Genomic DNA, 14,766 nt, shown 5'->3' with positions numbered 1-14,766 from the left:
GACTCAGTACTGGTAGCCAGTGTATATAGCCATGTTATTACCTCGTACCCCTGCACATTGACTCAGTACTGGTACCCAGTGTATACAGCCATGTTATGACCTCGTACCCCTGCACATTGACTCAGTACAGGTACCCAGTGTATACAGCCATGTTATGACCTCGTACCCCTGCACATTGACTCAGTACTGGTACCCAGTGTATACAGCCATGTTATCGTTATTCATTGTGGATTTATTCCTCGTGTCATTGTCTTCTATAATTTTCTAAAAATGTTTTCTGAATAGTTGGGAAGTCAGCATTTCACTGTTAGTCTACCCTGTTGTTTTACGAAGCATGTGACCAATACATTGGATTGGATTGGTTCTCCCCCCTGTTGTTTTACGAAGCATGTGACCAATACATTGGATTGGATTGGTTCTCCACCCTGTTGTTTTACGAAGCATGTGACCAATACATTGGATTGGATTGGTTCTCCACCCTGTTGTTAGGGAGTTTCTGGAGGCAAAACTCTGGATATTTTTTTATTCCTCCCATTTTTTTCCATAAATCCTGGTCGAAGGATTCCCAGGTGAAAGATTCCCGCTCCTTATTCTCTCCTATATTTCCACCGAGAATCCTTCCAGAACAGAAACTCTGAAAATAACCTGTGAACTCTGGGAGAAGTTTTTGCAACCCTAGGTTCTGAACACACCCAAGAGTGACAAGGCTACAAGGTCTTTAAATTATATAAAGACAAAGACGCAATTAAAGACTGCACATTGCTAAACGAGTGAGATAATCAAGGGAAACGTAACTGTAAGCTCGTAACCAGCAGTGACTCCCTACCTGTAGTTGATGGGTGACCAGGATAATACTCTTCCCCTTCAGGGTCTTCTTGATACACTCCTCAAAGATGTGTTTCCCTACGTGGGCGTCCACCGCAGACAGAGGGTCGTCCAGCAGGATGATGTCTTTGTTGGAGTAGACCGCTCTGGCCAGACTGATCCTCTGCTTCTGACCCCCAGACAGGTTCAGGCCTCGCTCACCTATCTACAGAACCAGCAATACAACCCAGTCAGAACAGGTTCAGACATCACTCACCTATCTACAGAACCAGCAATACAACCCAGTCAGAACAGAACAGGTTCAGACATCACTCACCTATCTACAGGACCTCATATATATAATAGACTTAAACAAGCTCTCTAGAATTCGGCCCTGTTCATCTATCTACAGAGAAACCCAGACGCTACCGACTAGGTTTCAGCCCTGTTCATCTATCTACAGAGAAACCCAGACACTACCGACTAGGTTTCGGCCCTGTTCATCTATCTACAGAGAAACCCAGACGCTACCGACTAGGTTTCGGAACCCTGTTCATCTATCTACAGAGAAAACCCAGTCGGTAGCATCCGGGTTCGGGCCCTGTTCATCTATCTACAGAGAAAACCCAGTCGGTAGCGTCCAGGTTTGGGCCCTGTTCATCTATCTACAGAGAAAACCCAGTCGGTAGCGTCCAGGTTCGGGCCCTGTTCATCTATCTACAGAGAAAACCCAGTCGGTAGCATCTGGGTTTGGGCCCTATTCATCTATCTACAGAGAAAACCTAGTTGGTAGCGTCAGGGTCTGGGCCCTGTTCATCTATCTACAGAGAAAACCCAGTCGGTAGCGTCTGGGTCTGGGCCCTGTTCATCTATCTACAGAGAAAACCCAGTCGGTAGCGTCTGGGTCTGGGCCCTGTTCATCTATCTACAGAGAAAACCCAGTCGGTAGCGTCTGGGTCTGGGCCCTGTTCATCTATCTACAGAGAAAACCTAGTCGGTAGCGTCTGGGTCTGGGCCCTGTTCATCTATCTACAGAGAAAACCCAGTCGGTAGCGTCCAGGTTCGGGCCCTGTTCATCTATCTACAGAGAAAACCCAGTCGGTAGCGTCCAGGTTCGGGCCCTGTTCATCTATCTACAGAGAAAACCCAGTCGGTAGCGTCCAGGTTCGGGCCCTGTTCATCTATCTACAGAGAAAACCCAGTCGGTAGCGTCTGGGTCTGGGCCCTGTTCATCTATCTACAGAGAAAACCCAGTCGGTAGCGTCCGGGTTCGGGTCGTTATTTGAAAGTCAAAAGACGTTCTGAGCTCAAGCATCAACTGAACGACTCAAACCCTGGATATACGTGAGCCCTTACCTCAGTTTTATCGCCATAGGGAAGAATAGCCAGATCTGGTATCAGGCTACAGGCACTGATGACTTTGTCATACCTTTACGAAATACAAACATGTGCAATAATTATTAAGACATTAAGACATTCATTCATTCAGGAGAACAACATGGTTATCAGGGATTCATTCAGGAGAACAACATGGGTTATCAGGGATTCATTCATTCAGAGGAACAACATGGTTATCAGGGATTCATTCAGGAGAACAACATGATTATCAGGGATTCATTCATTCAGAAGAACAACATGGTTATCAGGGATTCATTCAGGAGAACAACATGGTTATCAGGGATTCATTCATTCTGGAGAACAACATGGTTATCAGGGATTCATTCATTCAGGAGAACAACATGGTTATCAGGGATTCATTCAGGAGAACAACATGATTATCAGGGATTCATTCAGGAGAACAACATGGTTATCAGGGATTCATTCAGGAGAACAACATGGGTTATCAGGGATTCATTCATTCAGGAGAACAACATGGTTATCATGGATTCATTCATTCAGGAGAACAACATGGGTTATCTGGGATTCATTCAGGAGAACAACATGGTTATCAGGGATTCATTCAGGAGAACAACATGGGTTATCAGGGATTCATTCAGGAGAACAACATGGTTATCAGGGATTCAGTTAGGAGAACAACATGGTAATTAGGGATTCATTCAGGAGAACAACGTGGTTATCCGGGATTCATTCTGGAGAACAACATGGGTTATCGGGGATTCATTAATTCAGGAGAACAACATGGGTTTTCAGGGATTCATTCAGGAGAACAACATGGGTTATCAGGGGTTAATTCATTCTGGAGAGCAACATGGTTATCAGGGATTCATTCATTCAGGAGAACAACATGGTTTTCAGGGATTCATTCATTCAGGAGAGCAACATGGGTTATCAGGGATTCATTCAGGAGAACAACATGGTTATCAGGGATTCATTCAGGAGAACAACATGGGTTATCGGGGATTCATTCATTCTAGAGAACAACATGGGTTATCAGGGATTCATTCAGGAGAACCACATGGGTTATCGGGGATTCATTCTCGAGAACAACATGGTTATCAGGGATTCATTAATTCTGGAGAACAACATGGGTTATCAGGGATTAATTCTGGAGAACAACATGGTTATCAGGGATTCATTCTGGAGAACAACATGGTTATCAGGGATTCATTCAGGAGAACAACATGGTTATCAGGGATTCATTCTGGAGAACAACATGGTTATCAGGGATTCATTCAGGAGAACAACATGGTTATCAGGGATTCATTTAGGAGAACAATATGGTTATCAGGGATCCATTCTGGAGAACAACATGGTTATCAGGGATCCATTCAGGAGAACAACATGGTTAACAGGGATTCATTGATTCTGGAGAACAACATGGTTATCAGGGATTCATTCATTCTGGAGAACAACATGGTTATCAGGGATTCATTCTGGATAACAACATGGTTATCAGGGATTCATTCAGGAGAACAACATGGGTTATCAGGGATTCATTCAGAATAACAACATGGTTATCAGGGATTCATTCATTCTGGAGAACAACATGGTTATCAGGGATTCATTCAGGAGAACAACATTATTATCAGGGATTCATTCTGGAGAACAACATGGGTTATCGGGGATTCATTCATTCAGGAGAACAACATGGGTTTTCAGGGATTCATTCAGGAGAACAACATGGGTTATCAGGGGTTAATTCATTCTGGAGAGCAACATGGTTATCAGGGATTCATTCATTCAGGAGAACAACATGGTTTTCAGGGATTCATTCATTCAGGAGAGCAACATGGGTTATCAGGGATTCATTCAGGAGAACAACATGGTTATCAGGGATTCATTCAGGAGAACAACATGGGTTATCGGGGATTCATTCATTCTGGAGAACAACATGGGTTATCAGGGATTCATTCAGGAGAACCACATGGGTTATCAGGGATTCATTCTCGAGAACAACATGGTTATCAGGAATTCATTCATTCTGGAGAACAACATGGGTTATCAGGGATTAATTCTGGAGAACAACATGGTTATCAGGGATTCATTCTGGAGAACAACATGGTTATCAGGGATTCATTCAGGAGAACAACATGGTTATCAGGGATTCATTCTGGAGAACAACATGGTTATCAGGGATTCATTCAGGAGAACAACATGGTTATCAGGGATTCAGTTAGGAGAACAATATGGTTATCAGGGATCCATTCTGGAGAACAACATGGTTATCAGGGATCCATTCAGGAGAACAACATGGATAATTATCAGGGATTCATTGATTCTGGATGACAACATGGTTATCAGGGATTCATTCAGGAGAACAACATGGGTTATCAGGGATTCATTCAGAATAACAACATGGTTATCAGGGATTCATTCATTCTGGAGAACAACATGGTTATCAGGGATTCATTCAGGCGAACAACATTATTATCAGGGATTCATTCTGGAGAACAACATGGTTATCAGGGATTCATTCAGGAGAACAACATGGTTATCAGGGATTCATTCTGGAGAACAACATGGTTATCAGGGATTCATTCATTCAGGAGAACAACATGGGTTATCTGGGATTCATTCAGGAGAACAACATGGTTATCAGGGATTCATTCAGGAGAACAACATGGGTTATCGGGGATTCATTCATTCTGGAGAACAACATGGGTTATCAGGGATTCATTCAGGAGAACCACATGGGTTATCGGGGATTCATTCTCGAGAACAACAGGGTTATCAGGGATTCATTCATTCTGGAGAACAACATGGGTTATCAGGGATTCATTCTGGAGAACAAACTGGGTTATCAGGGATTCATTCAGGAGAACAGCATGGTTATCGTGGATTTATTCTGGTGAACAACATGGGTTATCAGGGATGTGATAACCCATGTTATAACATCTATGTGATGTTGCATGTTAGCACTCAGTTTCGATAGCAGTCTTGTTTGTTTGTTTGTTCGTTTGTTTGTTTAGTGTACTTCGTGTTTTTTGTCACTCTTTAAAAGTACGTATTCACACCACGCTGCTCTTTGGTCTCCTCACTATGACGATTGTGACAATTACCTGGCAGGTAAAGTAAAGGAGAACAGACCACAGTAACATTACCTGGCCAGGTAAAGTAAAGGAGAACAGACCACAGTAACATTACCTGGCCAGGTAAAGTAAAGGACCACAGTAACATTACCTGGCAGGTAAAGTAAAGGAGAACAGACCACAGTAACATTACCTGGCCAGGTAAAGTAAAGGAGAACAGACCACAGTAACATTACCTGGCCAGGTAAAGTAAAGGAGAACAGACCACAGTAACATTACCTGGCAGGTAAAGTAAAGGAGAACAGACCACAGTAACATTACCTGGCCAGGTAAAGTAAAGGAGAACAGACCACAGTAACATTACCTGGCCAGGTAGAGTAAAGGAGAACAGACCACAGTAACATTACCTGGCCAGGTAGAGGAGAGCAGACCACAGTAACATTACCTGGCCAGGTAAAGTAAAGGAGAACAGTAACAGTAACATTACCTGGCAGGTAAAGTAAAGGAGAACAGACCACAGTAACATTACCTGGCCAGGTAGAGGAGAACAGACCACAGTAACACTACCTGGCCAGGTAAAGTAAAGGAGAACAGTAACAGTAACATTACCTGGCAGGTAAAGTAAAGGAGAACAGACCACAGTAACATTACCTGGCCAGGTAAAGTAAAGGAGAACAGACCATAGTAACATTACCTGGCCAGGTAAAGTAAAGGAGAACAGACCACAGTAACATTACCTGGCCAGGTAAAGGAGAACAGACCACAGTAACATTACCTGGCCAGGTAAAGTAAAGGAGAACAGACCACAGTAACATTATCTGGCCAGGTAAAGTAAAGGAGAACAGACCACAGTAACATTACCTGGCAGGTAAAGTAAAGGAGAACAGACAACAGTAACATTACCTGGCCAGGTAAAGTAAAGGAGAACAGACCACAGTAACATTACCTGGCCAGGAAAAAGTAAAGGAGAACAGACCACAGTAACATTACCTGGCCAGGTAAAGTAAAGGAGAACAGACCATAGTAACATTACCTGGCAGGTAAAGTAAAGGAGAACAGACCACAGTAACATTACCTGGCAGGTAAAGTAAAGGAGAACAGACCACAGTAACATTACCTGGCCAGGTAAAGTAAAGGAGAACATACCACAGTAACATTACCTGGCAGGTAAAGTAAAGGAGAACAGACCACAGTAACATTACCTGGCCAGGAAAAAGTAAAGGAGAACAGACCACAGTAACATTACCTGGCAGGTAAAGTAAAGGAGAACAGACCACAGTAACATTACCTGGCCAGGTAAAGTAAAGGAGAACAGACCACAGTAACATTACCTGGCCAGGTAGAGTAAAGGAGAACAGACCACAGTAACATTACCTGGCCAGGTAGAGGAGAGCAGACCACAGTAACATTACCTGGCCAGGTAAAGTAAAGGAGAACAGTAACAGTAACATTACCTGGCAGGTAAAGTAAAGGAGAACAGACCACAGTAACATTACCTGGCCAGGTAGAGGAGAACAGACCACAGTAACACTACCTGGCCAGGTAAAGTAAAGGAGAACAGTAACAGTAACATTACCTGGCAGGTAAAGTAAAGGAGAACAGACCACAGTAACATTACCTGGCCAGGTAAAGTAAAGGAGAACAGACCATAGTAACATTACCTGGCCAGGTAAAGTAAAGGAGAACAGACCACAGTAACATTACCTGGCCAGGTAAAGGAGAACAGACCACAGTAACATTACCTGGCCAGGTAAAGTAAAGGAGAACAGACCACAGTAACATTATCTGGCCAGGTAAAGTAAAGGAGAACAGACCACAGTAACATTACCTGGCAGGTAAAGTAAAGGAGAACAGACCACAGTAACATTACCTGGCCAGGTAAAGTAAAGGAGAACAGACCACAGTAACATTACCTGGCAGGTAAAGTAAAGGAGAACAGACCACAGTAACATTACCTGGCCAGGTAAAGTAAAGGAGAACAGACCACAGTAACATTACCTGGCCAGGTAAAGTAAAGGAGAACAGACCACAGTAACATTACCTGGCCAGGTAAAGTAAAGGAGAACAGACCACAGTAACATTACCTGGCAGGTAAAGTAAAGGAGAACAGACCAGAGTAACATTACCTGGCCAGGTAAAGTAAAGGAGAACAGACCACAGTAACATTACCTGGCAGGTAAAGTAAAGGAGAACAGACCATAGTAACATTACCTGGCAGGTAAAGTAAAGGAGAACAGACCACCGTAACATTACCTGGCCAGGTAAAGTAAAGGAGAACAGACCACAGTAACATTACCTGGCAGGTAAAGTAAAGGAGAACAGACCACGGTAACATTACCTGGCAGGTAAAGTAAAGGAGAACAGACAACAGTAACATTACCTGGCAGGTAAAGTAAAGGAGAACATACCACAGTAACATTACCTGGCAGGTAAAGTAAAGGAGAACAGACCACAGTAACATTACCTGGCCAGGTAGAGGAGAGCAGACCACAGTAACATTACCTGGCCAGGTAAAGTAAAGGAGAACAGACCAGAGTAACATTACCTGGCCAGGTAAAGTAAAGGAGAACAGACCAGAGTAAAATTACCTGGTCAGGTAAAGTAAAGGAGAACAGACCACACTAACATTACCTGGCCAGGTAAAGTAAAGGAGAACAGACCACAGTAACATTACCTGGCAGGTAAAGTAAAGGAGAACAGACCACAGTAACATTACCTGGCCAGGTAAAGTAAAGGAGAACAGACCAAAGTAACATTACCTGGCCAGGTAAAGAAAGGAGAACAGACCACAGTAACATTACCTTGCCAGGTAAAGTAACGGAGAACAGACCACAGTAACATTACCTGGCCAGGTACAGGAGAACAGACCACAGTAACATTACCTGGCCAGGTAAAGTAAAGGAGAACATACCACAGTAACATTACCTGGCCAGGAAAAAGTAAAGGAGAACAGACCACAGTAACATTACCTGGCAGGTAAAGTAAAGGAGAACAGACCACAGTAACATTACCTGGCCAGGTAAAGTAAAGGAGAACAGACCACAGTAACATTACCTGGCCAGGTAGAGTAAAGGAGAACAGACCACAGTAACATTACCTGGCCAGGTAGAGGAGAGCAGACCACAGTAACATTACCTGGCCAGGTAAAGTAAAGGAGAACAGTAACAGTAACATTACCTGGCAGGTAAAGTAAAGGAGAACAGACCACAGTAACATTACCTGGCCAGGTAGAGGAGAACAGACCACAGTAACACTACCTGGCCAGGTAAAGTAAAGGAGAACAGTAACAGTAACATTACCTGGCAGGTAAAGTAAAGGAGAACAGACCACAGTAACATTACCTGGCCAGGTAAAGTAAAGGAGAACAGACCATAGTAACATTACCTGGCCAGGTAAAGTAAAGGAGAACAGACCACAGTAACATTACCTGGCCAGGTAAAGGAGAACAGACCACAGTAACATTACCTGGCCAGGTAAAGTAAAGGAGAACAGACCACAGTAACATTATCTGGCCAGGTAAAGTAAAGGAGAACAGACCACAGTAACATTACCTGGCAGGTAAAGTAAAGGAGAACAGACCACAGTAACATTACCTGGCCAGGTAAAGTAAAGGAGAACAGACCACAGTAACATTACCTGGCAGGTAAAGTAAAGGAGAACAGACCACAGTAACATTACCTGGCCAGGTAAAGTAAAGGAGAACAGACCACAGTAACATTACCTGGCCAGGTAAAGTAAAGGAGAACAGACCACAGTAACATTACCTGGCCAGGTAAAGTAAAGGAGAACAGACCACAGTAACATTACCTGGCAGGTAAAGTAAAGGAGAACAGACCACAGTAACATTACCTGGCAGGTAAAGTAAAGGAGAACAGACCATAGTAACATTACCTGGCAGGTAAAGTAAAGGAGAACAGACCACAGTAACATTACCTGGCCAGGTAAAGTAAAGGAGAACAGACCACAGTAACATTACCTGGCAGGTAAAGTAAAGGAGAACAGACCACGGTAACATTACCTGGCAGGTAAAGTAAAGGAGAACAGACAACAGTAACATTACCTGGCAGGTAAAGTAAAGGAGAACATACCACAGTAACATTACCTGGCAGGTAAAGTAAAGGAGAACAGACCACAGTAACATTACCTGGCCAGGTAGAGGAGAGCAGACCACAGTAACATTACCTGGCCAGGTAAAGTAAAGGAGAACAGACCAGAGTAACATTACCTGGCCAGGTAAAGTAAAGGAGAACAGACCAGAGTAAAATTACCTGGTCAGGTAAAGTAAAGGAGAACAGACCACACTAACATTACCTGGCCAGGTAAAGTAAAGGAGAACAGACCACAGTAACATTACCTGGCAGGTAAAGTAAATGAGAACAGACCACAGTAACATTAACTGGCCAGGTAAAGTAAAGGAGAACAGACCAAAGTAACATTACCTGGCCAGGTAAAGAAAGGAGAACAGACCACAGTAACATTACCTTGCCAGGTAAAGTAACGTAGAACAGACCACAGTAACATTACCTGGCCAGGTACAGGAGAACAGACCACAGTAACATTACCTGGCCAGGTAAAGTAAAGGAGAACATACCACAGTAACATTACCTGGCCAGGTAAAGTAAAGGAGAACAGACCACAGTAACATTACCTGGCCAGGTAAAGTAAAGGAGAACAGACCAAAGTAACATTACCTGGCCAGGTAAAGAAAGGAGAACAGACCACAGTAACATTACCTGACAGGTAAAGTAAAGGAGAACAGACCACAGTAACATTACCTGGCCAGGTAAAGTAAAGGAGAACAGACCATAGTAACATTACCTGGCAGGTAAAGTAAAGGAGAATAGACCACAGTAACATTACCTGCCAGGTAAAGTAAAGGAGAACAGACCACAGTAACATTACCTGGCCAGGTAGAGTAAAGGAGAACAGACCACAGTAACATTACCTGGCCAGGTAGAGGAGAGCAGACCACAGTAACATTACCTGGCCAGGTAAAGTAAAGGAGAACAGTAACAGTAACATTACCTGGCAGGTAAAGTAAAGGAGAACAGACCACAGTAACATTACCTGGCCAGGTAGAGGAGAACAGACCACAGTAACACTACCTGGCCAGGTAAAGTAAAGGAGAACAGTAACAGTAACATTACCTGGCAGGTAAAGTAAAGGAGAACAGACCACAGTAACATTACCTGGCCAGGTAAAGTAAAGGAGAACAGACCATAGTAACATTACCTGGCCAGGTAAAGTAAAGGAGAACAGACCACAGTAACATTACCTGGCCAGGTAAAGGAGAACAGACCACAGTAACATTACCTGGCCAGGTAAAGTAAAGGAGAACAGACCACAGTAACATTATCTGGCCAGGTAAAGTAAAGGAGAACAGACCACAGTAACATTACCTGGCAGGTAAAGTAAAGGAGAACAGACCACAGTAACATTACCTGGCCAGGTAAAGTAAAGGAGAACAGACCACAGTAACATTACCTGGCAGGTAAAGTAAAGGAGAACAGACCACAGTAACATTACCTGGCCAGGTAAAGTAAAGGAGAACAGACCACAGTAACATTACCTGGCCAGGTAAAGTAAAGGAGAACAGACCACAGTAACATTACCTGGCCAGGTAAAGTAAAGGAGAACAGACCACAGTAACATTACCTGGCAGGTAAAGTAAAGGAGAACAGACCACAGTAACATTACCTGGCAGGTAAAGTAAAGGAGAACAGACCATAGTAACATTACCTGGCAGGTAAAGTAAAGGAGAACAGACCACAGTAACATTACCTGGCCAGGTAAAGTAAAGGAGAACAGACCACAGTAACATTACCTGGCAGGTAAAGTAAAGGAGAACAGACCACGGTAACATTACCTGGCAGGTAAAGTAAAGGAGAACAGACAACAGTAACATTACCTGGCAGGTAAAGTAAAGGAGAACATACCACAGTAACATTACCTGGCAGGTAAAGTAAAGGAGAACAGACCACAGTAACATTACCTGGCCAGGTAGAGGAGAGCAGACCACAGTAACATTACCTGGCCAGGTAAAGTAAAGGAGAACAGACCAGAGTAACATTACCTGGCCAGGTAAAGTAAAGGAGAACAGACCAGAGTAAAATTACCTGGTCAGGTAAAGTAAAGGAGAACAGACCACACTAACATTACCTGGCCAGGTAAAGTAAAGGAGAACAGACCACAGTAACATTACCTGGCAGGTAAAGTAAATGAGAACAGACCACAGTAACATTAACTGGCCAGGTAAAGTAAAGGAGAACAGACCAAAGTAACATTACCTGGCCAGGTAAAGAAAGGAGAACAGACCACAGTAACATTACCTTGCCAGGTAAAGTAACGTAGAACAGACCACAGTAACATTACCTGGCCAGGTACAGGAGAACAGACCACAGTAACATTACCTGGCCAGGTAAAGTAAAGGAGAACATACCACAGTAACATTACCTGGCCAGGTAAAGTAAAGGAGAACAGACCACAGTAACATTACCTGGCCAGGTAAAGTAAAGGAGAACAGACCAAAGTAACATTACCTGGCCAGGTAAAGAAAGGAGAACAGACCACAGTAACATTACCTGACAGGTAAAGTAAAGGAGAACAGACCACAGTAACATTACCTGGCCAGGTAAAGTAAAGGAGAACAGACCATAGTAACATTACCTGGCAGGTAAAGTAAAGGAGAATAGACCACAGTAACATTACCTGCCAGGTAAAGTAAAGGAGAACAGACCACAGTAACATTACCTGGCCAGGTAAAATAAAGGAGAACAGACCATAGTAACATTACCTGGCCAGGTAAAGTAAAGGAGAACAGACCAGAGTAACATTACCTGGCCAGGTGAAGTAAAGGAGAACAGACCACAGTAACATTACCTGGCCAGGTAAAGTAAAGGAGAACAGACCACAGTAACATTACCTGGCCAGGTAAAGTAAAGGAGAACAGACCATAATAACATTACCTGGCCAGGTAAAGTAAAGGAGAACAGACCTGAGTAACATTACCTGGCCAGGTAATGTAAAGGAGAACAGACCACAGTAACATTACCTGGCCAGGTAGAGGAGAACAGACCACATTAACATTACCTGGCCAGGTAGAGGAGAGCAGACCACAGTAACATTACCTGGCCAGGTAAAGTAAAGGAGAACAGTAACAGTAACATTACCTGGCAGGTAAAGTAAAGGAGAACAGACCACAGTAACATTACCTGGCCAGGTAGAGGAGAACAGACCACAGTAACACTACCTGGCCAGGTAAAGTAAAGGAGAACAGTAACAGTAACATTACCTGGCAGGTAAAGTAAAGGAGAACAGACCACAGTAACATTACCTGGCCAGGTAAAGTAAAGGAGAACAGACCATAGTAACATTACCTGGCCAGGTAAAGTAAAGGAGAACAGACCACAGTAACATTACCTGGCCAGGTAAAGGAGAACAGACCACAGTAACATTACCTGGCCAGGTAAAGTAAAGGAGAACAGACCACAGTAACATTATCTGGCCAGGTAAAGTAAAGGAGAACAGACCACAGTAACATTACCTGGCAGGTAAAGTAAAGGAGAACAGACCACAGTAACATTACCTGGCCAGGTAAAGTAAAGGAGAACAGACCACAGTAACATTACCTGGCCAGGAAAAAGTAAAGCCGAACAGACCACAGTAACATTAACTGGCCAGGTAAAGTAAAGGAGAACAGACCATAGTAACATTACCTGGCAGGTAAAGTAAAGGAGAACAGACCACAGTAACATTACCTGGCAGGTAAAGTAAAGGAGAACAGACCACAGTAACATTACCTGGCAGGTAAAGTAAAGGGGAATAGACCACAGTAACATTACCTGCCAGGTAAAGTAAAGGAGAACAGACCACAGTAACATTACCTGGCCAGGTACAGGAGAACAGACCTGAGTAACATTACCTGGCCAGGTAAAGTAAAGGAGAACAGACCACAGTAACATTATCTGGCCAGGTAAAGTAAAGGAGAACAGACCAGAGTAACATTACCTGGCCAGGTAAAGTAAAGGAGAACAGACCACAGTAACATTACCTGGCCAGGTAAAGTAAAGGAGAACAGTAACAGTAACATTACCTGGCAGGTAAAGTAAAGGAGAACAGACCACAGTAACATTACCTGGCCAGGTAGCGGACAACAGACCACAGTAACACTACCTGGCCAGGTAAAGTAAAGGAGAACAGTAACAGTAACATTACCTGGCCAGGTAAAGTAAAGGAGAACAGACCACAGTAACATTACCTGGCCAGGTAAAGGAGAAAAGACCACAGTAACATTACCTGGCCAGGTAAAGTAAAGGAGAACAGACCACAGTAACATTACCTGGCCAGGTAAAGTAAAGGAGAACAGACCACAGTAACATTACCTGGCAGGTAAAGTAAAGGAGAACAGACCACGGTAACATTACCTGGCAGGTAAAGTAAAGGAGAACAGACAACAGTAACATTACCTGGCAGGTAAAGTAAAGGAGAACATACCACAGTAACATTACCTGGCAGGTAAAGTAAAGGAGAACAGACCACGGTAACATTACCTGGCCAGGTAGAGGAGAGCAGACCACAGTAACATTACCTGGCCAGGTAAAGTAAGGGAGAACAGACCAGAGTAACATTACCTGGCCAGGTAAAGTAAAGGAGAACAGACCAGAGTAAAATTACCTGGTCAGGTAAAGTAAAGGAGAACAGACCACACTAACATTACCTGGCCAGGTAAAGTAAAGGAGAACAGACCACAGTAACATTACCTGGCAGGTAAAGTAAAGGAGAACAGACCAAAGTAACATTACCTGGCCAGGTAAAGAAAGGAGAACAGACCACAGTAACATTACCTTGCCAGGTAAAGTAACGGAGAACAGACCACAGTAACATTACCTGGCCAGGTACAGGAGAACAGACCACAGTAACATTACCTGGCCAGGTAAAGTAAAGGAGAACAGTAACAGTAACATTACCTGGCCAGGTAAAGTAAAGGAGAACAGACCACAGTAACATTACCTGGCCAGGTAAAGTAAAGGAGAACAGACCAAAGTAACATTACCTGGCCAGGTAAAGAAAGGAGAACAGACCACAGTAACATTACCTGGCCAGGTAAAGTAACGGAGAACAGACCACAGTAACATTACCTGGCCAGGTACAGGAGAACAGACCACAGTAACATTACCTGGCAGGTAAAGTAAAGGAGAACAGACCACAGTAACATTACCTGGCCAGGTAAAGTAAAGGAGAACAGACCACAGTAACATTACCTGGCCAGGAAAAAGTAAAGGAGAACAGACCACAGTAACATTACCTGGCCAGGTAAAGTAAAGGAGAACAGACCATAGTAACATTACCTGGCAGGTAAAGTAAAGGAGAACAGACCACAGTAACATTACCTGGCAGGTAAAGTAAAGGAGAACAGACCACAGTAACATTACCTGGCCAGGTAAAGTAAAGGAGAACATACCACAGTAACATTACCTGGCAGGTAAAGTAAAGGAGAACAGACCACAGTAACATTACCTGGCCAGGAAAAAGT

General features: G+C 43.6%; 1 protein-coding gene across 9 annotated transcripts in view; it reads right to left on the bottom strand.

The window, feature by feature from the left end:
- LOC110516197 (multidrug resistance-associated protein 9) overlaps positions 1–14,766 on the bottom strand; it is a 198,014-nt gene that overhangs the window by 49,918 nt on the left and 133,330 nt on the right. For all 9 annotated transcript variants that reach the window (XM_036963498.1, XM_036963492.1, XM_036963493.1 and 6 more), the window contains 2 exons: positions 2,161–2,233; positions 827–1,030 (listed from right to left, as the gene is read on the bottom strand). In XM_036963498.1, the coding sequence (XP_036819393.1) occupies positions 827–1,030; positions 2,161–2,233 (277 nt within the window). The remainder of the gene's footprint in view (positions 1–826; positions 1,031–2,160; positions 2,234–14,766) is intronic.

Source organism: Oncorhynchus mykiss, chromosome 26 (assembly GCF_013265735.2).
Source record: "Oncorhynchus mykiss isolate Arlee chromosome 26, USDA_OmykA_1.1, whole genome shotgun sequence".
Classification (NCBI taxonomy): Eukaryota; Metazoa; Chordata; class Actinopteri; order Salmoniformes; family Salmonidae; genus Oncorhynchus; species Oncorhynchus mykiss.
Note: the sequence above shows the minus strand (reverse complement) of the source record. Positions and strands in the feature narration are given on the sequence as shown.